The 27,555-nt window shown below is 45.3% G+C and overlaps 1 protein-coding gene across 4 annotated transcripts in view; it reads left to right on the forward strand.

Annotated features, from left to right (window-relative positions):
* Window positions 1–279: 279 nt before the first annotated feature.
* CYFIP2 (cytoplasmic FMR1 interacting protein 2) overlaps window positions 280–27,555 on the forward strand; it is a 120,755-nt gene continuing 93,479 nt past the window's right edge. For 2 of the 4 annotated variants that reach the window (XM_032851663.1, XM_032851665.1), the window contains exons 1-2: window positions 21,460–21,576; window positions 23,078–23,167. In XM_032851663.1, the coding sequence (XP_032707554.1) occupies window positions 21,460–21,576; window positions 23,078–23,167 (207 nt within the window). Of the gene's footprint in view, window positions 397–834; window positions 855–21,376; window positions 21,577–23,077; window positions 23,168–27,555 lie in introns of those variants that run through there. The other 2 variants (XM_032851661.1, XM_032851662.1) reach the window with 2 other exon arrangements.

Consider the following 27,555-nt stretch of genomic DNA (forward strand, 5'->3'; position numbering starts at 1 on the left):
ATGAGACCTGAACCGAGCCCAGAGCTTCCGCCCTCCCACTGCCGCAGGTGTGGCTCCCAGGCATGCGAGACCTGGCGGCAAGTCCTCTCTCCCTTCCCCATCCGGAGGGCCGCGCGGCTGGCTGTCCTGGGGCAGCAGCCGGGGTGCAGGTCGGGGATGAGCCGGCAGTACGCCCCTCGCCGCAGCCATTTCCTGCTCTTTGTGTGACAGCCGCCGCGGCGGAGGGGCCGACACCGCGCGCGGGGAGGAGCCTCGGCGGGCAGGGGGGCGGGGCCGAGGGCGGGGCCGAGCGCCGCGGCCGGCAGAGCCGAGCCCAGCGGGGCAGAGCATCCTGCGCCCCGGCGCGGGGCCCCGCGGTAGCCTTAGGCTGCTCCCCTGGACCTGCCGCAGACCCAGGTAAGCGGCGCTCGCAGGCCTCGGGGCCGGCATGGGGACCGGGATGCTGCGGGGGACGTCGATGCGGCCGTGAGGATGCGCAAGGGGCCGGCGCCCCTTCTCCCAGCCCGAGGGGGGCGCTCGGCGCGGCGCTCAGGCTAGCGCGGCCTCCCTCCCCCCCCGCCTCCAGCCCCAAGCCCCTGGAGGCTGGACTCCAGGCCCTGCGCGGCCCCCTTCGCCCTCCGGCCCACCCTGGGCCCCGCGGTGCGGACCCTCTGCGAGGAGGCGCGGACACTCAGCGCCGCTCGGGCGGAGCTCGGGCGCGGCGGCGGCAGTGGCAGCGGCAGCGGCAGCAGCAGCAGCAGCAGGTGCGCGGCCTGGGCCGGAGCCGTGGGCCGGAGAGGAAGCGGCGCTAATCCCGAGCACGGGAGACACCTGCCTCGGCCGCGAGCCCCGCGGCTTGACATCCCCGAGCCCAGGTATTGCAGAGCGCCGGCCGCCGCCTCTGCCGCCGAGGCCACCATCACCTGCTCCAGGGCCAACGAGAGCCGCGTGGGCCTGCCTGGTAGACGCCTGGGGCACACAGCGCCCTGCAGTGAACGAGAGATGGGTGGGGCGAAGGTCGGAGCGCCAGTGTTCGGGGGTGGGGGATTTAATGAGGGAGGAGGCAAGTCTGACCCGCTTTGAAGCCTCCTGGCCTACACTAGCATCACTCCCCCAGCCGGTTGGCTGTGGGCGGGGGAGGACAGGGGGAAGGGGATGAGTGGGCTGACTCCTGGGGAAAAGGTTGGATTTTCTTGAGCTCTGGAGAACCGGAAATATTGCCTACCTGTGTGTTGTAGCTTCTGCTTTTCAGGACAGCCCTCCCCCTCGACGGGTGGGTGAAAAGGAAGAGAAGGGGATGCTCTCTGTTTAGCGGTGGGGGTGGGGGCAGGAAGCATGGTCCGACAGGAGTATGGTTCTCTGTGCTGAGGAGAACATGGCAGGAAAGAACACTGGCACTGCCCTGGCCCTTCCCAGCCCAGGGAATCTGACTTTGACTTCTTCTTCCCTAGTGTATCCAGCTCAGCAGAAACACTCACCTAGGGCTGATGGGCCATCTGCTCCCCTTCCAGCCAGGACAAGAAGGTGGCAAGGATCTTTTCCTGCTAGCTCCCAAGTGCTTGTGCCTTCCTGGCGTGGATGAGGAGACTAGGGCTGTCCTGCAGGCGTGAGGAACGAATTAGGGGAGTGCTCTTTCTCATACTCCACTTTTCTACCTTTTACCTATGTCTCCCTTAGGGCATTGTGTCTTACCTTACTTACTTTTGGGCACAGGCCCTGTTGGGAGCCATGCTGCTAACCCCGGAGATTATAGATGTTAGAGTGCAAATTTCTAGGTCCATATCCCTGAGCAAGATTGCAAAAGCCATGAAGTCTGTTTCAGCACCATAAGACCTTCTCTGTGATGCTCCCTGAGGCCTCCCACCTCCACCTCCATGTTCTGTGCTTCCCCCATTCTCCTGTGTCAAAAATTATTTTCAAGAAAGGAGCCAGTGAATATGTTTATCTTTTAAGAGCTAAATACAAAAGAATTTGCCATTCGATGCAGAGCAGGTCCTTTAGAAGTCATTTAACTGGAAAGGAAACAGAGGCCAGGAGGCATTTGAATGGAAAACAAAGCTTTAAGTCAACATATTTGATATCTCTAGCGGTGGAATTTCAGGCAGTGGGCTGCGAGTGGGAACAGAGAACTGGGTAGCAATTTGGGGAACAGCTCACTGAAATGACAGTATCTAGCCGTGGTCAGCTCTGTTTGCTGCTGGGGCAGAAGTACTATAGGACCGTGTGTATGTGTCACTGGCCAGGGGTTACTGTCACTGGAAGGTATGTGTGGAGCACCCAGTATCCACTTGGGGGGGAGGGTAAAACTTTCCTATAGAGAGTTACTCACTGGCACTGGCTGCCATCTGCCTGGGCAGTTAGGAGGCCACAAGAAGAGTATGTTGTTGCTTACAATGCTAGTGCTTCTGCCTAGTTCTGAACACTGAGCCTCTGGTTGGGGACATTAGCTCTTTGCTCACTAAGGTTCTTTATTATATTTCCTGGCCAGTTCTCTCCAGTTCTGGAGGCACCCAAGCCTGCCTTGTTCTGTCCCTGCTGAAAGTGGAAAAGGAAATACTTGCTTTAGGCATTGGGCCAAGAATGGGGTATATGATCCAGTGGGGTTGGAGAGTTTTTCTCAAATCAAATCGGAGGCTGGCCCAGAAAAGGTAGACATGAATTTAAAATCTGGAAAAGCACCCCAGGAGAAAACTCCACATCCCCTCTGATAAATTGTGCCCTCTTGGGAGTTCCATGGGCCTCCACTGCTGTCATTGACCAGCAAGCTGAATGAGGTGATGAATAAGCAACAAGCTAATTAGCATTGGAAACAGCACTCCTGGAAAACAGCACAGGCTCTGGTCCCTACATTTGAGGATTGGCCTACACTCTCACTCAGAGAGGTTTCGTTTGGCTGCTGTCGGCCCCAGGGATCCACCAAGAACTTCACAAAGTGGTCTTTTGTAGCCTCCGTGTGGCCACCATAACAATGAGTCTATTTCTTTACTAGCAAGTATTAATTATTCACTTGTACTTGACGAAACCAGACATCGGTCACTTCATTGGAGCCTTTGTAACAGGCCTTCGGTCTTGTTCTGAGCACACCCATGCCTAGGGTCTAGAGGATAGACCTGTTTTGGTAGTGGAGCATGCTGGGCAGTGACTGGGAGGCCAGCAGGGGTGGGGAAGGAGTTGGTCCTTCAATGGGTGCTCTTTTTAAGTGAGGGACACATGAACGTGTTGAGTAGAGTGTCTAGCACATAGTGAAGTGATATTCCATTTATGCATTTATTGGTTATTTTGAAGATTTTATTTTATTTGAGATATGGAGAGTGAGAGAAAGAAAGACAGATAGAGCACGAGCAGGGGGTAGAGGCAGAGGGAGAGGGACAAGCAGACTCCCCACTGAGCAGGGAGCCTGATGTGGGACTTGATCCCAGGACCCTGGGATCATGACCTGAGCCGAAGGCAGACGCTTAACCAACTGAGCCACCCAGGTGCCCGTGTATTTATTATTTTGATGTATTAATTACATAATCATTAAGAATATGGTTCATGTGTGTAGTCAACCCATAGCTCTTCCCAGCTCCTCTACCTCCAGGGCCTTCCTGGATTTTGCTTTTCCCACGGGGAGTTGGCTCTGTGGCCAAGAAATCTAGCCCCGGCAGGGTTACCTGCAAAAGGTAGCCACGAGAGTGATAGGATGTGCTATCAGTAAGGCCTTCAGGTAGGAAGTGCTCTTGAGTATATAACTTGAGTAGGCAGAAAGAAGGGGAGGGAGTACACTGAGCCCAAGCGCAGAGGTAGTTCTCACATTTCAACGCACAAAGAGAGGTCAGGAAGGAACTTTCTTTCTGTATGCATTTAGCAATCAGCCAAAAATGTTAAGGGCACGCTTCACTTCCCAGGCAGACGGAGCAGCACCGTGGCCTTCGGACACAGGAGTTATCCTCGACTTGCTGTCGTGCCTTTAAATCCTGCGCTGCCTCTCTCTCACTTTCTGAATTGGCCACGGGAAAGCAGCTTGCCCAGCCTGTTACCTACCTGTTGCCACAGGAGCCTGCAGATGAGATAATGTCTATAAATCCCAGTCTTAGAAGAAAAGGCCATGGAAACAGAAGAGAAAGAGGTTTCTGAATGTGTGGCTCTTTGGGAGGACTGCCCTTTATTCCTAGAGGAACAAGTTATTAATTATATATTGTGTGTCAACTTAAGAAGACAAATCTGTGGCCTCTCTGTAACAGCGAGCCAAGGGGACACTGAAAGGCACTGTGTGATTCACAGATTCTGTCACGGCCCCTGGACGGCCTTGTCTGTACAAAGACATTTCAGATTTCAGTCAGTGGGTGTGGGGCGCCTCCCAGGATGCAGAGTTTGGATACTGGCTTCCTAGCCATGGCCATTATGCCAAGGGCTGTGTGTGGTGTGCCTCAAAGGAAGACCATTCAAGCCATACTTCTTGGGCCTTGGCAGTAGAGGAGGAAACCAGTTCAGTGCAAGATCCTTGAAAGAGATTGCTCTGAGAAGGCAGAGCTGGGGTTCAGGCATAATTTCTTGCAGGGACCCTTCTGGGTGAGTGGCATATGGCTAGACTTACAGCAACTCAGAAATAGTGCAAGGAGAGAGGGAAGTAAATGTGACCTTCTGGAGAGATACCAGAGAAGGACCCAGTGATGACTTCATCAATAGGCCTTTTGATTGTGTGTTTGCATCATCATTAGGTCATCTTAGAGCTGTGGTTCTCAGACTTTAATCTCTTCGTGGGATAGAAGGATGTTTAGTATGTCCATGTTGTATGGTTTCTGTCTTCTAAATAAGGGAGGAGATGATGTCCTCTGCAGAAAGTAAAGGTGGCAGACTGGTTAGGAAAGTTCAGGAGACTTCCGGAGGTTTGGAACAGCTGCCTCTGTGGGTGGAATTAGAAATTAGCTGGGGATGAATGAGAGGATTGTCTCACTTTCTGAGACCAGAGAATCTGCAGGGTTGACCCTCACAGAAGATACTCAGTAACCCAGTATTAAGTGAAGGGATACCTGAGAAAGATAGCCAATTTGTGTTTTTAAATCGTGACGTCTTAAGACTGATTTTGGCAAGGTATGAAGGGTGAGAAAAGAATTCAGGACTAGGGGTTGGCCATCAACCTTCAAGTATATTATACTGTCACATGGGAAAGAGAAATAAGGACCTGTGTCTTACGGGTTAGGGTGAGATCGGTGTGTTCTAAAGAAGTCCCCTCAGAGTCTTCTAGCAATAAGGCTGACTTAGATGTGATGTCATAGAGAACTATAATGTTTTAAGTTAAAAATTTTTTTTTTTACCAGAAGACATGAACTTGGGCCACTCGCCAATGTAGTCAACAAGTTGTTCCTGTAGTGCTTATTAAGTAAATAATGTATAGAATGTGCCCTGATCTGTACTAGGGCTATGGGTGAAACAAAAAAAAAAAAAAAAAAAAAATGACTATTCCTGTTTTTGGTGATCCAAAGAATTAGTGAACACATAAAGCAATTTATAATGCAGTAGGAAATTGTGAACGCTGAGACTGAGCACTTTAAGAATCCAGAGAAATGGAGGTTTGATGGAGTTTGGCTGTTCAGAACTTCATGGTGGCCTGTCTTGAACTGGGCCTTGACAGGGGTCAAGGGTAGGATTCCAAAAGGGGAGAGGACAGTCTACTGGAGAGTGGAGAGAGTTGGAGCAAAGGCAAGAATGCTCATGGGCAGGTCCATGGCCTCTCATACATCTTGGCCAGAGTGGGTGTCCATGTTAGAGAACCGTGGTCTTGAAGGAAGCCCTTTGCATGGAGGGTCCATCTGCTGTCAATGTCTTTTTTTTTTTTTTTTTGAGTTGGAGGTGGACAATATTGACATGTTCAACCCACCACAGCCACAGCTAGCCCCTCCCCAGCCACCCCCACTCAGGGAAAGAGATATAAATGCAAGCAGGGTAACATGGGAGCACTTGGAACTCTCCCAAACACGTAATAAAAAGTACCTTGTTTACAAACCTCATACTTAAACTGTCACTGGTAAAAGTTGCCCATAAGAACCTTGACAATGGACGTTTTTTGACATCACAGTAGAGAACCACTGCCTGACCAACCTCCCTGTTTCACCGACAAGGAAATGACCTTTTTAGAGTGAGTGAAGATGTGATTCCAGGGCCTAAGTCGGTCTTCAGTTGGAGCCATAGTCGAGCTGCAGCCTCGTGAAACTGAGGCCTGCATGCTCTGCTCTTGTGGCTGAACTTGCCGTCTCGCTTTTTGTTTCCAGGGCAGACCCAGGGTGACTGGCTTCCCTTCCTGAGTTTGAGTAGGTGCTGCTGAGACGCAGCTCCTCTCCCCAGACAGAGGTCACGTTGGTACCCCTCACGTGGTGGCTTGTCCCAGGAGGCCCCACTGGGAGCAGATCGGCAAGCTGGCAAGCTGCTCTCAGAGACATGACCGCCCTGCCACCTCCCACCCTGCCAGAGGATGGGATCTGACCTGCCCTGTTGGGTTATCAACGGAAAGGATCCCTCAACCCTCAACACTGACAACACAGGAAGCAGCTGGGTAAAACGGCCGGCAGGAGGTGGGGTGGCAATGTCTCTAACCCAGCCACGGTATTGCTCTTTGCTGTAAACAACCAGGAGGGTAGGACTTCTCCAGAGGCCCAGGGCGTGGACTTCTCTGCTCTGTCCTCCTGTCCCTTGTGTGGAGAGAAGCTGCTGGGGATGGGGGTCTCTGTCCCAGAAGACCTGCAGTGAGGGAGTCCAGGAGTGAAGGCTGCCTGAAGACAGTGCTAGCGGCTGGTCAGATGGCATCAGAGATGCTAGGAAGGAGGCCTTGGGTTGTTGTCTTTTAAAGTAAATTTAAAAATTTCGATCAAAGCAATACATGCTTTCAAAAGATCAAATAGTGGGGTTCCTGGGTGGCTCAGTCGTTAAGCAGCTGCCTCCAGCTCAGTTCCTGATCCCAGGGTCCTGGGATGGAGCCCCACATCGGGCTCCCTGCTTGGCAGGAAGCATGTTTCTCCCTCTCTCACTCCCTCTGCTTGTGTTCCCTCTCTCACTGTTTCTATCTCTGTCAAATCAATAAATAAAATCTTCAAAAAACAAAAAAGATCAAATAGTATTCAAAGACGCATAATGAAAATAGCCATCCGGTGCCCACCTCCCCAGAGAGGCAGTCACTTCTAACTCACTATTTCTCCCAGCTCGTGCTTCCAGATCTTTTAGGAATATGCTTATGCTGCCATTTCTTGATTTATCTGCTCTATGCATTGTCTGTTTACTTCCTGCTGTGATAGATGAAGACTTTGCTTTCTTATACCATCCGCCTCCCTCCCCTGTCCCCATCTCCCAATATAGCGAGAGCTCTGGCTTTTTTTTTTTTTTTTTTAAGATTTTATTTATTTATTTGACAGAGATCACAAGTAGGCAGAGAGGCAGGTGGGGGGTGGGACTTGCGGGGAGACAGGCTCCCTGCTGAGCAGAGAGCCTGATGTGGGGCTGGATCCCAGGACCCTGAGATCATGACCTGTGCTGAAGGCAGTGGCTTAACCCACGAGCCACCCAGGCGCCACTGCGAGAGCTCTGTTTTAACCTAAATCGTGTCTGAAGCATCTACATTATTAAGACGTGTAAATGCTGATCACAAAAAAGATAGGTAATGTCCTTTGATTTATCTCCTTTCCTACATGGCTTTTTTGTTTTATTGTAGAATTAGAATTTTCTCCCGTCCCCTTCCTTCCTATTTAATATCACTTTTTTTTTTTTTTTTTAAACAGCTCTGTCCTATCTGTTAGTGTATCAGATCCTCCTATCTTCCGGGGCAGTTACTGTGTTAACCCCAGCTCCACCCCTAACTAGCTAAGTGACCTTGTACTGGTCTGTCTTATCTCTCAGCCTCAGTGCCCACCCCCCCCCCCCCCCCCTTCCCAGCAGAAAGAGAGCTCAAGGAAGGAGGAGGACTCTAAACTGGTCTTTTTCTCATTCTAAACCTCAAAGACCATTCCCCCATCTCAGAGGCTGTTGCTGTCTGAGCAGTCTCTTCCCCAGGGTGGGGAAGCCTCCCACCCAATCAACAGATGGCAGTGCACCCAACCTGGGGGGATTGGGGTGCTGGTTTGGGCCCTGCCCCACGGTGGTCCAGCTTGTCCTGCGGTCTAGGGGCTGCCCCATGGGGTCCTGTGGATGGGTGTGTCTGTTGCTCTCTGGTTCTGTCCCACTTCCTCTGGTGATTTTTATTCAACAGAATCTGTGCTTGTCAGGGGGGCAGCATCGTGGTTCTCAAACTCGCCAAGCTCCTACTCCAGCTCTCTCTCTCTTTGTACCACTCCTGCATATGTAATACCCAAACCGTCCCCAAGTACTCATGCACATAAGAACATTTTTTGGTACCAACACTTCAGTTCACCACTTAAAGCATATGGTTCAGTAATTTTCAGTATATTCACAGAGTTGTGCAACAGTCATCATGATTGATTTTATAACATTTTCATCACCCCAGAAAGAAGAACCTTCATGCCCATTAGCAGCATCATCTATTTCCTCCAGTCTCCACCCGGAGCCTATGCACCCACAAATTACTTAATGTCTCTTTTGATTTGCTCACCCTGGGCATTTCCTTTAAAAAGCACACTATGTGTCTTTCCCTTAGCAGATTTTCGAAGTGCATGTTGTGGTATGTGTCTCTACCTCATTCTTTTTTATGGCTGAATAATATTCCGTAACAGGGATAATACCATATTTTATTTACCCATTCATCAGCTGATGGACATTTGAGTCATTTCCAGGTTTTGGCCATCACAAACGGTGGTGCTGTGAACATTTATGTACCGGTTTTTATATGGACATATATTTTCAGTTCTCTAGGGATTAGACAAAGGAGTTGTAATGTTGTATTTGGTAACATTGTGTTTGAAACTTGGAGGGACTGCCAAACTGTTTCCCAAAGTTGCTGCACTATTTTACCTTCCTTTCAGCAGGGTATGGGGGTTCCAGTTTCACATCCTCACCAACATTTGTTGTTACTTGTCTTTTTGAGAATAGCTGTTCTAATGGATATGAAATGATAACTCACTGTGATTTTGATTTGCATTGCCCCAATGGCTAAAAATATTAATAATTTTTATGTGCTTATTGTCCATTTGTATATCTTCTTCGGAGCAAGGTCTGTTCCTATCATTTGCCCATTTTAAAGATTGGGTTGCCTTTCTGTTACTGAATTTTAAGAATTCTTTGTATAGTGTATGTAAATAGCAGACGACATCCAGGTGGTCTCTTCCATCCTGTGGATTGTTTTTTCACTTTCTTGATGATGTTTTCTGAGGTACCAAAGTTTTAAGTTTAATTTTGATGCTGTCTATTAATAGACAGCTAATAAAATCAAAGATACTTAACCTATTTTTTTATTGCATTGCTTGTACTTTTGATGTCATTACATATTCCCGAGTCACAAAGATGTACTCCTGTGTTTTCTTCTAAGAGTTTTATTGTTTTGGCTGTTATAGGTCTTTGATCCATTTTGAGTTGATTTGTTGTGTGGTGTCAGGTAGAAGTCTGGCTTCGTTCTTTCACATGTGGATATCCAGGTGTCCCAACACCATTTGTTGAAAAGAATATCCTTTCCCCATTGAATTGTCTTGGTACCCTTGTCAAAAATCAATTGACCATAAATATGAGGGTTTATTTTTAGATTTTCACTTCTGTTTTATATCTTTATACCAATACCACACTTTTTTTTCCACACGGTTTTGATTACTGTAGGTTTGGACTAAGTTTTGAAATTGGGAAGTGGGTATCCTCCAGTTTTGTTCTTTTGGGGGTCGTTTTGAATTTCTGTGTGAATTTTAGGATTAGCTTGTCAATTTCCTCACAGATGCCAGCTGGGATTTTGATGGGGATCACCCTGGATCTGTATCAGTTTGTGGAATACTGCCATCGTAACAATAAGTCTTCCAATCTATGAAAATGGGATATCTTTCCATTTATTTGTGTCTTCTTCAATTTTTGACAATGTTTTATAGTTTTCAGAGTGTACATTTTATGCTCTTTTTTTTTGGGCAAATTTATTCCTAAGGATTGTATTATTTGTGATGCTGTTATAAATAGAATACTTTCCTGATTTCATTTTTTGACCATGCATTGCTAGTATAGAGAGATACAATTGACATCTGTGTGTTGATCTTGTATCCTGTAACCTTACTGAACATAGTTGTTCATTTTAATAGTTTTTAGTGGATTTCATAAGGATTTTCTATGTATAAGATTAAGCATCTGCAGATAGAGATAATTTTACTCCTTCCTTTCTAACGTGGATACCGTTTATTTTGTGTTTTGTTTTGTTTTGTTTTGTTTTGTTTTTTGTTTTTTGCCTAAATACACTGGCTAGAACCTCCAATATAATGTGGAATAGAAATGGAGAGAGCAGACATCCTTGTCTTCTTCCTAATTTTGGGAAAGCATTCAGTCTTTTACCATTAAGTCTGAAGTTGGCTGTAGATTTTGTTTTGTTTTGTTTTAGCTGCCCATTATCAGGTTGAGGAAGTTCCCTTCTGTTCCTAGTTTGCTGAGTGTTTTTGTCATGAAGGAGTGTGACTTCGTCCATTTTTCTTTCTGCATATACCGAGATGACCCTGTGGGTCAATTATCACATTAATATTTATTAATATTAATTAATTATTTATTTTAATGATTATTAATTTATTTTTGATTCAATAATTTAATTTGATAATTTATAATTAAATATTATTAAATATTAAAATAAATATTATTAAAATAAATATTATTAATAATAAATAAAATAATTTAATTTGATAATAAATTAATTATTAATTTAAAATATTAAATTATTTAATTGACCCTGTGGATCAATTATTACATTAATATTTATTAATATTTATTTATTAATTAATTTAATAATTATTACATTAATACAATTATTACATTAATAATTACATTAATAATTTTAATGTAATTAATTATTACATTAATTGATTTTTGGATGTTAATGTTAAACCCATCATACATTTCTGGGCTAGATCTCACTTTGTCATGATGTATAATCCTTTTTATACAATGCTGGATTTGGTTTTGTTGGGCAGATTTTATTGAGCACTCTCCACCAAGCAAGCTGTTTACATGAATTAACTCATTCAGTTTTCAAAGCCTATGAGGTCGGAACTGTTATTATTCCTCCTATCAGAGACAGGGAAGCTGGGGCTCAGAAGCATAATGCCATCTTCCCAAGGTCATAGAGCCAGCAATGGCAGTCAGGATTCGAGCTAGTTCTTCATCCCACTCACACCAGATAAACCACCTCTTATGAACATATCAAGAGTGATGCGAGATGATTTTCAGATGATACCCATTGTTTTCATTGTTTTTATATTTTATAGTTTCCCTTTGTTTATGCCCAAGTGATACTAGTTCTCTGTTAGTGATTGTAATCTGAGCTTCCTTCTAAAATATATTTATAAAACCAAACATAAAAAGTCTTTATAGACAAAAAAATTAAGTAAGTAACTGTATAGACAGTTTATGGGTATAACTGCATATTTCATATTGATTTAAGTTATCAGTGCTGTCAGTAGTGAAGGAGAAGGAATGGAAAAACTAGAAATGAAGACATGGCCAATTCAGGTCAGGGGATTTCTCCTGTGTCGTCAGGGGATTCAGATGTGTTCATGCATTCATCTGCTACTTCCTCAGTGCCTAATCTGTCTTCAGAACTCTGCTAAGGTCTCTGAGGTTTTTAGTGACGGCTAAGAAATGGCCTGTCACCTCATGGAGCCTACACACGCATGCCTCATTCTACGCATCTGTGTTTTCTTTCATGGGCAAACGCAGATCAATGTCCAGTGCCCACCTGGACCTCCGTGTTTCACGAGGAGGGTTCTGAGGCTGCCTGGGGACTCACTAAGAAATAAAGCCATTATCAATTAGTAACGGTGGCCCTGACATGGAAAGAGGAAGTATCGGTACTCGCCACCCTTCCCAGGCAGCACGTGTCAGCAGAAAGGTACTGCTGGTGGACCTAGGAGTGCCATTGCTGTGTCAGAAGGTCACTCTGTGTTCTAAAATTTGAGGAACTGCTACAGTTTCCCAAAGTACCGCATTGTTTTACTTTTCCTACTGGCCACATCTGAGGGTTCTTATTTCACAGCCTCACCAACACTGGAAGGGAGCAATTACATCCTAGCGTGAGTGACCTTGAAGGATGAGTGAAATCAGGTCATACGGTGAGAGAAGGAAGAGAGTTTATTTCAGAGATAACTGTATACAAAACATTGAAGCTTTTCGCTTTAAGTGCTCGCATGTTAACTATTTGAACCATTTTGAAGGAGTTCTTTCTAAAATATAAACAGGTTTTTTGCTATTTATATTCCTTTTCCTCTGTTCCCACTTTTAAAATTCTGGTATCTAGAACATAGTGATGGCTTTCTTGATGTCTTGGGTTCTCTGGCCATTACTCATGAAAAAAGATTTTTACTTGAGAGAGAGCGAGGGAAAACACGAACAGGAAAAGGGGCAGAGGGAGAAGTAGGCTCCCTGCTCGCTCCCTGCTGAGCACGGAGCCTGACCTGGGGCTTGATCCCAGAATCCTGAGATCATGACCTGAGCCAAAGGCAGATGCTTAACCAGCTAAGCCACCCAGGTGCACTTACTCATCGACTAAATCTTTATGTAACTACAAATGTGTGCTTGAAACTGTGCTGAGAGCTGGGTGTCAGACACAGCTCCTGCCCTCAAGAAATTTGTCATTTAGGGCAGGAGAGATGTGGTAATAGGTATAATAAAGCATTATGGATGCCACAGAGGTAGGGACACACTGGGTTTTAAGGAGGGCCAAAGGGGAAAGTGAATTTGGGTAGTGGGTAAGAGAGTCGGAAAGGCTCCTGAAGGAGTTAACCATTCCCTTCGGTCTCCCTGAGCCCTAGGGTCATCCTGGCAGTGTATGAAGTGTTTGGTGAGTTCTGTTGTGTGCTGTGATATTCAGCAATATCTCAGCTAGGATTTAAGCTATTGGAATATGTAGAGTTCTGCTTCTGTACTTTGTGTCCCCAACTCCCATGCTTGTAGTTTCCTCTCCATGCACCATGGTGAGGCTTGCTGCTGTCAGCGTTGGGGCTGCGCCTAACTTACGGTTTTATTTTATGGACCGGGCGATGCATTAAAAGAAGTGCCAAGGGGCGCCTGGGTGGCTCAGTGGGTAAAAGCCTCTGCCTTCGGCTCGGGTCATGATCCCAGGGTCCTGGGATGGAGCCCCACGGCGGGCTGTCTGCTCTGCAGGGAGCCTGCTTCCTCTTCTCTTGTGATCTCTGTCTGTCAAATAAATAAATAAAATCTTAAAAAAAAAAAAAAAAAAAGAAGTGCCAAGTGGCTGCAGTGAGCTTTGGAACCACAAGGTTTGACCATGGAGTCAGTGGAATGTTCTTGTAAAATTCTTCACTTCCAGGGACACCTGGGTGGCTCAGTGGGTTAAACCACTGCCTTCAGCTCAGGTCATGATCTCAGGATCCTGGGATCGAGCCTCGCATCGGGCTCTCCTCAGCGGGGAGCCTGCTTCCTCCTCTCACTCTGCCTGCCTCTCTGCCTGCTTTTGATCTCTATCGAATAAATAAATAAAATCTTAAAAAAAAAAATTCTTCACTTCCAGACTATTCAGGAAAAGCCACATGCTCCATTCTGGTGGGGTCTTTGGAAGTCCTGTAAGATGCACACGGGTGACTCTGAGCCTGCCTGGGTCCTGCACCTGTGAAGTAGCTGCCTCTGACATGTGGAAGGGTCTTGGCTGCAGAGGAAATACTGACCCGTTGTCCCACGTCCTGTCACTGCAAACCTGGGCCCCTGCACAGTCCCCAACATGCCCAGTGTGTACACATGATACACTCCAGGTTCCTTCTTTGGATTTTTCCTGCTCAGTCAAATGCTGTGCAAGAATACATTTTTTTTAGGGGGACAGTGTAAGCCTCCTTTTATTTTCTATGTATTTATTTATTTACATATTTAATTATACAATATTTCTATACATAAATACTCACATATTTATCAGTTTTAACTATGTATTTAATTGCTTTCTAGCTGGAGAGATTTACAGGCAGGGAAAATATTTCCTGACCTCTTGATGTTTGTAGGACTCAAAGGTGACAGTTACCTAATCTTTCTAGGTTGGCAGAGTCTTGTCCTTCTTGAGGAGGGAAAAAGCAGCCCACCTGGAGGGGAAAAAAAGAAGTAAAGTCCTTGGTACCTTTTATAAAGGTACAAAAGTAGGTGTGGCCTAGAAGAAAGGGCATTGAACTGGGAGTCAAGATATCCACTTTCTGCCCTTAGCTCAGCCACCAGCTGGCCACGTGACTTTGAAAGAACGTTTTTCACTTCTCAGTAACTCTGTGCCCTCCTTAGAAAAACAGCAAAAATAACACCTGTCCTCTCGAAACTGCAGGGTGATTGCGACTGAGGAAATCAATATGAAAGACCTATAGAGTTGAGATGTTAGAGCTGAGATAATAGTAGTCCCCTCCTTTTTTTTTTTTTTTAAATAGAATTGTGGCAATGTTTGATTCATCCATTCATCACGTTCAAAAGAGGCCACCCGCCTGCTAACATTTCCCAAGGGCTTACTTTGTGCCTGCTATTGGGCAGCATTCCACATTCTATAATGTTATATAATCCCCAGAATAAATCATCGAGAGCAGGGACCATTATTAATTATTGCCCTTTTAAAGGTAAGGAAACCAAGACTCGAGAGGTTAAGTAATACACTTACGGTTATGTAGCTAGTATGTGGCAGATGACAGATTTGAACCCATGCTATACTTAGCCCGCTATTCCACTTCAGTAAAAAGATCTTGTTATTTTTCCTTTTCCTTCCAGAAAGTCAAATAGGAAATGACAATGCAGATCTTTTTTGCTTCTAGATCTTTTGCTGGGTTTAGGGTTAGTCAGCACCTGTGTTCCCCAAGCCAGGTTCTCCTGGCACCCACCTGGCATTTTGGGGGCCTACCCCCACTTGCTCGGACTCCATCAGCCATGTCAGCCAGGGTGCCCCTAAAGCCCTTCTCCGAAGCAGATTGCCTTGGAGCCCAGTGCTGTGAGTCCTCGGTGAAACCAGGCCACTGCGTTTGAGCTCGTTAGAGAGATGCTGAATTTAAATCGGCTGTGAATGCCCCACCCTGAGAGGCCGCAGCTGTGCCTGGTAAAATGACACTCCCAGAACACGGTTCGTTTTTAAATATTTTTATGAATTTCTCTTCCAAAGTGGCAAAATGGCCACGTGTTCATTGACTGGATATGAAGACTTACTCTCCTTTGGAAGATTGCATAATAGGCAGGACACTTGAGCCAGAAAGCAAGTCCTTATTTTCAGCTGTATTGCTTAAAATTTCCAGAATGTCTTTTTTTTCTTTCTGATTGATTTGGAGTTGGCAATGACTTACAGCCCTTGAGTTAAAAATGTCTGATTTCCTTCTCCCTGAGACAGTGAATGATCTACAAACAAACACAGGAATCCATTAAAGAAGCTGCATTTACAAGGAGAAAAGAAAGGTTGCATTAACAGAAATAAAGACTTCTAATTTACTGGCTGGTAGGCTGTTCACTTATTGATTCTCTTCGAGGGAAGTGCAGGGGTGTTACTGTGTTAAAGGGAAAACCTTAGGGTTATTCTGGTAGAAGAGTTATTTTGAAGTGTGTGAAGTCCAGAAGAAACCCAGGGTGTAGGAGGAAGGTGAAGGGAAAGATCATGGCAAGTGGGAGTCAGGGAAGGTGAAGGAAGGGGAGATCGGTTCGAGCTGGTGGTGTATACACCGAGCCTGAGGATTTCATGAACATTTTGAAACATGTGGCATTGAATAGAAAGATACAATAAATCCCCATGTAAGCATCACACAGCATTAACAGTTACTAGCTCACAGCCAATGTTGTTTCCTCTGTTACTCACTTTTTCCCTCTCTAGTATTATTTGGAAGCAAACTCCTGTATCATTTTATGCATATTTTAGTAGATGTTTCTAAAAGATGCAAACTCTTTTAAAATATAACCTTGATATTATTTTCACATCCAAAAAATAATAGCACTGTTTCCTTAACTTTATCGAGAACCCAGTCACTCTTAAATGTTGCAATTTCCTCATATATGATTTTCTTCTGATGGCTTGTTTCAAAGACAAGGGGACACACTGTGGCAGTCTGTTAGTCCCCTATAGGCGATGGCTTCCCCTGCATCTCTTGTTTTCACCCCCATGGAATTTATGTGACACTGAGTCATTCGTCCTGCATAGTTTCCCATAGATTATGTTTTACTGATTACATCACTGTGACGTATTCTAACGTGTTCTTCTGTCCTGTTCATTTACTATCAATGGGTGTCAAGGGCTTGATTGGGTTCCACTGTTTGTCTTTGGGTCCAGCATTCTTTGTAAGGCGACGGTGTGCTTTTCCATCAGGAGGGACATGATGTCTGATTGTCTTTCACTTAGGGATATTAGTGGTGGATGATGGTCTGTGCCTATATCCATTTGAGGAATTAGAAATACAGGGATTTTTTTTTTTAATTTTTTAAAGATTTTATTTATTTGACAGAGAGAGAGAGAGCACACAAACAGGCGGAGTGGCAGAAGGAGAAATAGGCCCTCTGCTGAGCAGGGAGCCTAATGTGGGGCTCAATCCTAGGACCTGGGGATTATGACCTGAGCTAAGGGCAGATGCTTAACTGATTGAGCCACCCAGGGATGTTTTATTTGTCAATATTTCTGGGGAAAAAAAAAGAACTTCTCTATCTGTAGAGATGAACATTCCCCTTGGTTACCCAGTGGTCAGTGTGTATAGGAAAGGCACGTTAAATGTTTGCTTCTTTGCTTTTTTGTGCCTACTTTCAACATAAAGGTGGTTCACTGGCATCCTCCAGCAGTATAACAAAGTAATAAAAAAACCAACGTTTTAATAAATGTCCTTATGATTTCATGGATTTAAACCTATTTTATATTGCTTCCATTGTACTGAGTTATACTAACTGATGCTCACAGTGCTCCTTCGTTGGCCAGTGGAAGCTGCCTCCAGTTGGCTCCTGGGTCCCTTGGACACACCGCAGGAGTCCTAGATAGAGAGCTGCTGCTTTGCTTTCTGCTCTGACAACTTGTTCTAAGCCTTTCTTATACATTTTCTGTCCCAGACCTGGACTGAACTATTTCTCCAATATATTGGTTCTTTTAGCAGGAAATAGTATTTGCAGACCAAAGCCAGGCAGTAAAAGTGCTCATTGCTCATGGGTTGGTCATTGTGTCCTTGTCTTTTCAGTGCACAGAGCTAGGAGATAAACACACATACACATACATACAAACATACATATATATGGTATATTTAAAGTCAAAACATGTGATGACTTCCTACTGTTACCCCAAATTCATATTCAGGGCTATCTAGTTGACTTGGTTTTCTATGTCCTTTCTCTCATCAAAAATACCAATTCTCAGCACCACCAGGAATGATAGAGTATTCCACAATCGCTATTTTGTCTTACCTTACAGTGCATTCAAACTTTCTTACTGCAACAGTTAACCAATTTTTTATGAAAAAAAGCTCGAGATACTTTATTGCAACTCTTCATCATTCTTAGGCTATCTTCAGCCAGAAATTTCTGAGTTTTAAAATCACTTGGAATAGGTTCTTTCTGTGTAGTTATGCCAAAAACTAATACACATATACCTTAATTTGTTTTATCTTACTTTTGGGGGGTAGTGGTTGCTTTTTTTTTTTTTTTTTGAGATTTTATACATTTATTTGACCAAAAGATAGCACAAGTAGGGGAACAGCAGGCAGAGGGAGGGGGAGAAGTAGACTCTCCACCAAGCAGGGCACTGGATGTGGGGCTGATTCCAGGACCCTGCCATCATGACCTGAGGCAAAGGCAGCCACTTAACTGACAGAGCCCCATGGAGTGGTTGCTTTTTAAATTTAAAAATATATTATAATTATGTAAAATATATGGTTTCAAAGTCAAATCTACAAAACAGGTTATTTTCAAAGAAATCGTGCCTCTATCCCTACCCATTTAACCATATTCCTGTTTATCCTTCTTCCCCAGGGATGGCCAGATTTTAAAATTAGATGGTTTATCCTTCCATTGTTTGTTTTTTAATGTGTGTGTGTGCATGTATACATCACTCCTTTCTTAGATAAATGACAGTGTATTGTACACAGCATATCCTGGAGATCACCCCAGACTTGGCATGTACAGATGGATTCCTCATTCCTATTTACTGCTGCCTAGTATCTCGCTGTGCGGTGGCACATGATCTATTCAGACAATCTTCCGTTGAGGCATGTTTGCATTTTGCACACTTTTGCTATTGCAGGTAGTGCCCCAGTGAATAGCCTGGCGCAAATGTCTTTTTGCATTTTTATCAACGTGTCTTTGCGATAGTTCTCTAGAAGTGATTACTGGTCAAACAGTGAAATGCGTATACGAGTTTGTCAGATATTGCCAGATTTCCTTCCTTGTGCTGTTTCACATCCTTACTAAGGTCCTAGGGATGGAGCCCAAGCCTTTTATTATTAAAAAGCCATGCCTGTGCGGGGTGCCTGGGTGACTCAGCAGGTTAAGCATCTGGCTCTTGATTTTGGCTTAGGTCATGATGCTGGGGTCATAAGATTGAGCCCCACATCAGGCTCTGTGCTCTGTGTGGAGTCTGCTTGATATTCTCTCTCTCCCTCTCACTCTGTCCCTCCCACCATCAATAAATGAATAAATGAATCTTAAAAAAAAAAAAAAAAAAAGCTGTGCCTGTAGTACTTCGGCATAAGCACCAACAATTGAAAAGACTTAGCACAGGGCCCCTGGGTGGCTCAGTTGGTTAAGTGTCTGCCTTCGGCTCAGGTCATGATCCTGGGGTCCTGGGATCTAGTCCCACATTGGGCTTCCCTGTCAGCGGAAAGGCTACTTCTCCCTTTCCCTCTGCCTGCCGCTTCCCCCTGCTTCTGCTCTCTCTGTCTCTGTCAAATAAAAAAGTAAATTTTTTTTTTTTTTTAAGAGAAGACCTAGCATGGAGATGGACCTCGTGTCAGTACACACAGACTTGCAATGTGAATCTCAGCACTTGGAAGGAAACCCCAAATCTGAAGCTGGAGACATCTAGATTCCAGCCCCAGCCCCACACTTTTCAGCACTTGACCTTTTGAAATTACTTCAGTTCTGAGCTTCTGTTGGCTCTTTTGTAAAATGGGAATAATCATAGCACCTACCTTTATAGGGTCCATGCAAGATTAAAATAGGGGAATGCTTGGCAGAGCATAAAGGGTAAAAATATGTTGGTTTTATTACTACTACTACTACTACTATTATTATTTGAATTAATGAAGAAAGTTCTTAGGGCTTTGGTGCTTGTAGATCATTATGCTCTATAAAATTATTAGTCCCTCCTATAAAATGAACATAATACTAATGTAAGAAGGGAGACAATTTTTTGTGTGTTGGTTGGCAAATGGTTTTGCTGTAGAACTGGATACCACACTTAGAACTCAGGGGAGAGAACAGGAAGAAGCATAGGTATGGAGAGGACCTAAAACCACCCCCATGAGGCTGAGTGCCTGCAGCGAACAGAGGGGAAGTCACTTCGGGGCTCCTCAAGCCCTCCTTGGCTATGGCCTTTGCTGTTGTCCCAGGCATGATGGGGAGGTGTGCTAGAAGGCTCAGTGACGGGTGCAGCAACACTAGCTGCTTGGCCCTGACCTGCCCTCCCAGCCGTGGGCCGGACAGAGACGCTGGTTTGGGGCAGCATGCCCTGGGGTACACTCTGCAGCCCCTATACCCAGCTGTCATGTCAGTGACCCTTCTCTGCCCTCATGTTGGACACCACATTTCCTGACAAGCAATCAAGACACATTTTCTGACACTTCAGAACTCTAGCCTACAAGCCCATCTCACACTTGCCTGAGATTGGGGAAGGGAGGGGTGCTCAGACCATCAGCACAGTGGGCTTTCTGTTGGTTTCCTTCTCCAAGTGTGCTAAAGGGGAAGCTCGCTGTTACTATTAATCTCATGAAAACTCAGTTTTTAGACTTTCGTTCACCTAGTCTGCTCTTCCTTTTGTTCTTTGCTTCATTTATTTCAGCTTTTGTAATGCTCAGTGCCTGCACTCTCATTTCTTTGGGTTGATTTCTTATTTTAGATTTTTTTTTTAAAGATTTTATTTATTTATTTGACAGACACAGATCACAAGTAGACAGAGGCAGGCAGAGAGAGAGAGGAGGAAGCAGGCTCCCTGCGGAGCAGAGAGCCCGATGTGGATCCCAGGACCCTGGGATCATGACCTGAGCCAAAGGCAGAGGCTTTAACCCACTGAGCCACCCAGGCGCCCCCTTTTTTTTAGATTTTTGAGTGAAAATTAGGTTCATTTAGTTTTACTTTCTTATTTTCTGCTAAATGTGTTTAAGACGTTTATTTATGTTCTCTTTCAGTCCTAAATGGTTTATGATTTCTATTTGAATTCCTCTTTAACAACAAATGGCCTTGAGGTATTTTTTACAGATCTTCATAGGTAGGGGTGTTTTTTGGGCTGCGATCTGCATTTTTGATTTTTAATCGTATTCATGGTAATCAGTTAATGTGACTTCTAGGATGTCATGTTTGGGGGAACTCCTAAGAACCTGTTCTACGGCCTAAATCATGATCTTTTTTTATCAGCATCTCACAGAGGCTTTGAAAAAAATGAGTATTCTGTTTGCTGGGGGCTGAGTTCTTAAAATAGTAGTTAGCTCGGCCTGGGTAAGTGAGCACGTCTTCAGATCCCCTTCTGCCTCACTGCCCAATGCAGCTCTTGTCAAAGCCACCGCACTCTGTCAGGGTCCAAGACACAAAAATATCCATTTAGGACTGATGTGTTTGGTGTGCCTCACAAAACCCCTCCAGGCCAAGGAAGATCATGGCACTTCCATTTTTGTAAATAAGGTTAATCATGCTAGAGTCTGAATTATTTTAGTTCTGGCTTACTTGGCCTGTAAAACGTAGGCCCTGGTTTGAAGTGGAGAATCGTGGCTTCTCCCGCACGGGTGTTGGTGCTGTGCAGTGATTCAGGTGCGGACCGGCCATGTATCTTCAGAAGTAGCCGAAGCTGGGGGCCGGCCACGGCCCGTGTCCAGCAGCAGGCCCCTCTGAGGCCGCTGGGCCTTCTTCATGGTGCTTGTCTGGGCGTCCCATGACTGCGCCGAGCCTTCCCTCTTCATCCCTTCTGTGGCTAAAATACCACCCGCTGTGTTGATCACAGGGGGTTGCGGGGTGGCCCCGTCCAGACAATAGATGTTCCAAAGGAAAAAAACAGCACAGGAGTTTGTAAACTGCAAAGAGATCGTCAACTATCAGGCATCAGTTGCAAACACTTTGTGAAGAAGGAGCGAGTGGAAGTGGTCTCAGTGCGTGTAAACCCTTTCTTCTCTGGAAGGAGCCCCCCCAGGGGGAGGCTGAGAGACCCTTGGAGGCCCCTGACGTCCCTCTCCGTCGGCGCAGAACGGGGCAACCGCAGCCATGACCACCCACGTGACCCTGGAGGACGCCCTGTCCAATGTGGACCTGCTGGAGGAGCTGCCCCTCCCCGACCAGCAGCCATGCATCGAGCCGCCACCGTCCTCCATCATGTACCAGGTCTGCTTGCCCGGAGCCCCGGGTGTTCCCTGAGGGCTTGCCCTGAAGGCCCCCGGGGGAGGGGGTCTGGCTGCCTCTGAAAGGTGAAAGGCCCCGAGCTGATGGAGTCCCTCGAGCCCTGCCGGAGCCGAGGATAAGGAATAGATTAGCTCGTAAACGTACACCGGGGCTGTTCTCCTCCCCAGGGAAGGCTTGTTGATCTGCTCTGACCCCAAATACCTTCCCGGCGGTTCCTGCTGCGGCACCAACCAAGGATTTGGCAGCTCTCATCTCATGAATTAAATATTACAATTTAGAAACCCCTGGAGCCTGCCTGGGTAATTACTTTTCCGTCATGTATGTGAGAAGAGCTTTCAGCTCCCCAGAGCAGCTAATGGCTCAGGGAAGCCAGTCACCATTGTTTGCGTTTGCCTGAGCTTGTGACAAACCATGATCAGATTGCTCAAAACCATGACCGATCCCCCTCACCTTAGGGCAAGCTGGGAAGGGCATCGGTGTAGCTAGAGTCAGCCTCGCAAACAGCCCCTCGTCTGGGCGTGCTGGGTGAGTATGCCACTTGAGGAAAGAAGTTATACACATTTTTAGTTGTATTTGACCTCTTGTAGGTTCTGGGGCTGCTAACTGAGACTAAATATGAATGCATAATATATTTGTAATTTCGTTCATTAGTTAGATTTTATTAAGCACGAACTTGGCCTAAGGGTCAAGTCACAAACTTGGCTTATTCACATTTTCTAACCCAGGTTGAATTTTTGATTACATAAGTATCTTTTTTATTACAAGCAATACAGAAAAGTATAACGAATAAAAATCACCCTGTAACTGTGACTACACACACACACACACATACACACACGCCCCTTTTTACCATATATATGATATAAATATATATCATACATAGATATAGATATTTTTAACCAAAAAGGAAACCATACTATATATATATGGGTCTATGATTTGGCTTTTTTAACTTAAAATTTATTATGGGTATTTTTCCATGACAATACTGCAATGCCACCATTTTATTTTTAACCCGACCTCGTACTTTTAAGTCCATCGTATGGATATACTATGACTTATTTAGCCTTTTGCTGTTAATGGATATTTGGACAGTTTCAAGTTTTTTCTGTCGCAAAAAATGCCGCAGTTATCGTCCTTGTACGTAAGCATCTGCAGCCTCAGGTGAGTGTTTCTGCAACGGCCAGGTGAACGCGATGCCCATCTTAACGTTCAGCAGCTAGTTAGGTTTCTGAAGTTTACCCATTTACTTCCAAGTCTCAGGCAACCTGGGGAAGCAGGTGCGGGCCCCGTCTCGCCGGCGCCTGCCCAGTGTGAGTGAGTCAGAGTGGGATTTTCCTGGGGGAAGATCAGAGGACGATGTGGAGATAGGTTTCCACAGAGACCTGTGGTGTTGGTTGGCAAAGGTTTGGACTCATTTTTGGACACCCAGCCACCTTGGACTTGTTTACCAACAAATGTTTCTGTCCTCTAATTCCTGCAGGCTAACTTTGACACAAACTTCGAGGACAGGAATGCATTTGTCACAGGCATTGCAAGGTACATTGAGCAGGCTACGGTCCATTCCAGCATGGTAAGTCGCCGCGATCCTGCCAGCACCGGAAGGAGGGGCAGGTGCTCGGCTCTCCCGGGAGCTGCCTGCCTCAGTCAGACCCATCTCCATAAGCCCGTTCTCTTGCCCTGCCCCACCCTCTCCCAGGGCCTGGGGCATGCTGTTCTGTCTTCCAGCTTTGCAAGCCCTACTCACCTGTAGGGCCCCACCTGACCCTACTCTTCACGTTGCTGAACTTCTGGAGCAGTATAGGCTAACATATGATCAGATCCTGCCTTGTCTTACACTCTACAGCTTACTTACTGGCTGGGTGGACATTTCTCTCTTGACCAAAGCAGAAGATTTCTCAGAATGAAGAGATGATGGTTGTAGAATAATATGTCATTTTCCCAAGGCAGTTGGTGGTCCGAGTTATTCACAGGGGGAGCGATGGTCGGATAGGTCTGTACCTGACCCATCTGTGAGGAAGCCCCCTCTTCCCTCTTGGGCTTTCATTGATGTTATTCTCCTGCAGCCCTGGAATTTGAGGCATTCAAGAATCCTCCTTCAGAGGCTTCATCTGCAGCTCACTGGACCTTTCTCACTGTACCAGTTATATGCTAAAGCCTGGACTTACCGTCCCTGACCCCATCCATTTAATAAATACTGTGTACCTGGTTCCTGCAGAGACTGTGCTAGATGTTGGAAGGGGATGTCCAAGGACAAGTAGGGGCCAGTCTTGATTCTCAGTGAGGCAAGTGGGAAATAGACAAGTTTTCCCTTTATTGAACACTTTCTGTGCAGAGAGTTTATTTATTTTAAATTTTTTTAAAATTCTGGTGTAGTTAGCATACACAGTTATATTAGTGTCAGGGGTACAATATAGTGATTCAGCACTTCTGTACATGACTCAGGGGTCATCATAGTATCCTGTCCATCCCATTCCACCCAGCACCCACCCACCTCCTCTCTGGTAACCATCAGTTTGTTCTCTGTAGTTAAGAGTCTGGTTTTTGGTTTGTCTCTTTTTTTTCTCTTTGTTTGCTTATTTTATTTCTTAAATTCCACATAGTGAAATTATATGGTATTTGTCTTTCTTAGACTAACTTACTTTGCTTAGCATTTTAGTCTCTAGATCTCTCTAGGTCCATCCACGTTGTTGCAAATGGCCAGATTTCATTCTTTTTTGTGGCTGAATATTCCATTGTATATCTCTACCACATCTTCTTTATCCATTCATCTATCAGCGGACACATAGGTAGCATCCACCTTTTGGCCATTATAAATAATGCTGCAATAAACAGGTGCATATATCCTTTCAAATTAATGTTCTTGTACTATTTTTAATTTGGGGGAAACTTCCAAATGGACTTCCACCGTGGCTGCACCAGTTTGCTTTCCCACCAACAGAGTGCGACAGGACTCCTTTTTCTCTACATCCTCGCCAACACTTGATGTTTCTTTTGCTTTTGATTTTAGCCATTTTGACAGATGTGAGGTGATAGCTCATTATGGTTTTGATTTGCACTTCCCTGATGATTAGTCTTTTTGAACACATTTTCATGTGTCTGTTGGCCTGTCTGTCTTCTTTGGAGAGATGTCTGTTTGTAAGCTCTGTTTTGGATATTATAACTGCACTGTTTGAGTCAGGTCTCACCTCTACCCTGTGAGACAGGTTTTATCACAATACCCATTTCACAGACAGGGAAAACCAGAGTCCAGAAAATTTAAGTAAATTACTCAAGGTCCCACCACTGACAAGTGATGTTGCCAAATGCAGGTCTGTCTGACTACAAAACCCGTGCTCTGGATTACTCTGCAGGCAAATAGAAATGCACAAAGTCAAAGGTAAATGACATGACAAAAGTTTAAAGCTCTGTGTTTTTGAAGGGTCCTTGAGAGGGTCAGAGAAAGCTTGATGAAAGAAGGGGCTTTTGAATAGGGCCTAATATACTCTATGTATAGACTCACACACACATTTTAACCAAATGTAAGATGACTTAAAATGTATAAGATATTCTCATACATGATCTCATTGGAGCCTTATAACAGCCCTGTGACTTGCAAAGGGATCATTACGTCCATTTTAGAGATGAAAAACTGAGACCTGGAGAAGTGAACAAGCAAGTTGCTCATGATCCCACAACTAGTAAATCACAGGGTGGAACCTGGGATCCAGGCTTTTGATTCCGAGTCCTGATCTCTTTCCACTCATCTCTGCTGTTCCACATAGTTGGAATTCATCTGTCAGAGATGAGGTGGGGAAAACATCCTAGGTGGTGGAAACAGCAGGAGGAAAGACACAGACAGAGATTCTCAGAGACTCCCGGGGTTCGGGTGTCTCTGCGCATGCACATATATGATGTCCCTTTCTGTGCCCAAATTCCCTTTCCTGAGCCACACACTGGAATTGCCTTGAGAGCATTAAAAAATACTGGGGCCTTGGCTCCTCCCCCAGGAATAAGGGTTTGGCTCTGGTGGGGCATGGCCTGGGCATCAGGAGTGAACTGGTGATTGGGGCCAACTCTACCTGAGAAAACTGGTGACATTTTCAAGGTAAAAGGTGAGCCCAGGCAGAGCCAGGATCAGGACTTAAGTCTTCCCGAGGCCCCACTTAGGGCTCTTTCTGCCACACCGTCCTGATCCCTGTCCTCCAGGCATCTGATGGATGGGCACTGAAATACCCACAGGGCAGAGTCTGCACCGTTCCCGTTTGCTGCCCTGTTCACGCCACAGAGCATAGAGCCTGGGACCCCGACCACTTAGTAAAGCATTCACTGGGTGAAAGTCAGACTCCTCCCCCTGCTGGTGGGCTGTGTGATGCTAACACGTAGACACACATTCCCGAGGTTATTATTGTCACTTCCCATTTTTGACCTCTGTTCTGAAGCAGAAGCAGCAGGAAACCCACAGGCTTGATCTTGGTGCCCTCTGGTCCCAAGGACAACATGGTATTGATTTTAAAAGGGGTCCAAATTAAGAATTGAAAGTATGGCTCCTCATCGACATTTGCTATGGAAATCAAAATTATAAGAAGTAATAAATTCCAAATGAAATCCGATCTTGTGCTAAGGAGATATTATGAAGTAAATGTGATACGTGGAATAAAAAATTTAGGCTCATTTAAAAAAATTTAATAAAAAAATTAGGTTCATTTTTCTATCAGCACAGACATTTACAAGAGAGAGAGTCTGGCGATGCCATTTTTATTGCTTTTTTGTCAACTTCATACAGCATCAAATTCACCATTTAAAGGGTATAATTCAGTGTTTTTTAGTGTATTTACAATGTCATACAAACATCACTGCCATTTTATTTCTGTCACCACAAAAAGAAACCCCAAGCCCATTAGCAGTCAATCCTAAGTCCTGTCTCTCCCCATCCCCCAATCTGCTTTCTGTTTCTGTGGATCTGTCTGTGCTGAGCAGTTCCTCTGAATGAATGACGAGCCAGGTGGCCTTTGGGGCCTGGCAGAAGGTTCTCCACGTTGATCCACGCCGTGGCCTGTATCAGCACTTCCCTCCCACCTACAGACCAGCACTGCTGCTTTCTGTGGCTGTGCCACCCCGTGTTTATCCACGAAGCAGTCAGTGGCCATTTGGCTAGTTCCCACCTCTTGGTGTGAGGAGAGCGCTTCTGTGAACAAGGGTGCACATTTCTGGGTGGACGTGTGTTTTCATTTGTCTTGGACGTATGTACCTAGCAGTGGAATTGCTGGGTCACGTGGTGACTCCGTGTTGCATTCTTTGAGAAAGTGCCGGACTCCTCTTTTTTTCCTAGTAATACTCTTACTTCCCTTTATGGACCACCTGAAGTGGGGTGTGCGTGTGTGTGTGTGTGTGTGTGTGTGTGTGTGTGAGAGAGAGATTTAATTTTTGTGAAATCATTGGAGGTTGTCCTTGTCGTTATCATTAAACAGATACTAAATGGAGAATTTTAGGTTAACTGACTTCTTGACGATCAAAGGACTAAGAAGTGATGAAGCTGGGATTTGAGCCCAGCTATGTAGAACCTGGGTTTAGGGCTCTTAGCACTTGGCGAGGTGAGGTGAGTCGTCACTCTATTTTTCGGATTCGTTTTCCATGCTCTTACCGGTTTTGCCATCTGCTGGGAATTATTTAAAAAAAATGGAGCTTAATCATTTTCCTGCTTCTGGAATAGTAGCATGGGCTCTTATAAAAGGGCAACCTCGTACTCTGTCATATGATAGAGTGTGTCCAGCCCCACGGAGAGCTCACTCGTTAGCTTCATGACTCTTGTACCAAAGTATTTTTCAGTACACAGCAGTGTACTTCCATAATTATTACTCTTTGTTTTTTTTAACCTACCGGCTGTACGTACTGTTTTGCTACTTGCTTATTTTCTTGCTCACAGTATACCCGAGACAAGGCAGACTTTTGATCTGCCGCCTTTTTTCTAAGGTGTTTTCC

Source organism: Lontra canadensis, unplaced genomic scaffold (genome assembly GCF_010015895.1).
Source record: "Lontra canadensis isolate GAN:19392208 unplaced genomic scaffold, GSC_riverotter_1.0 scaffold5, whole genome shotgun sequence".
Lineage (NCBI taxonomy): Eukaryota > Metazoa > Chordata > Mammalia > Carnivora > Mustelidae > Lontra > Lontra canadensis.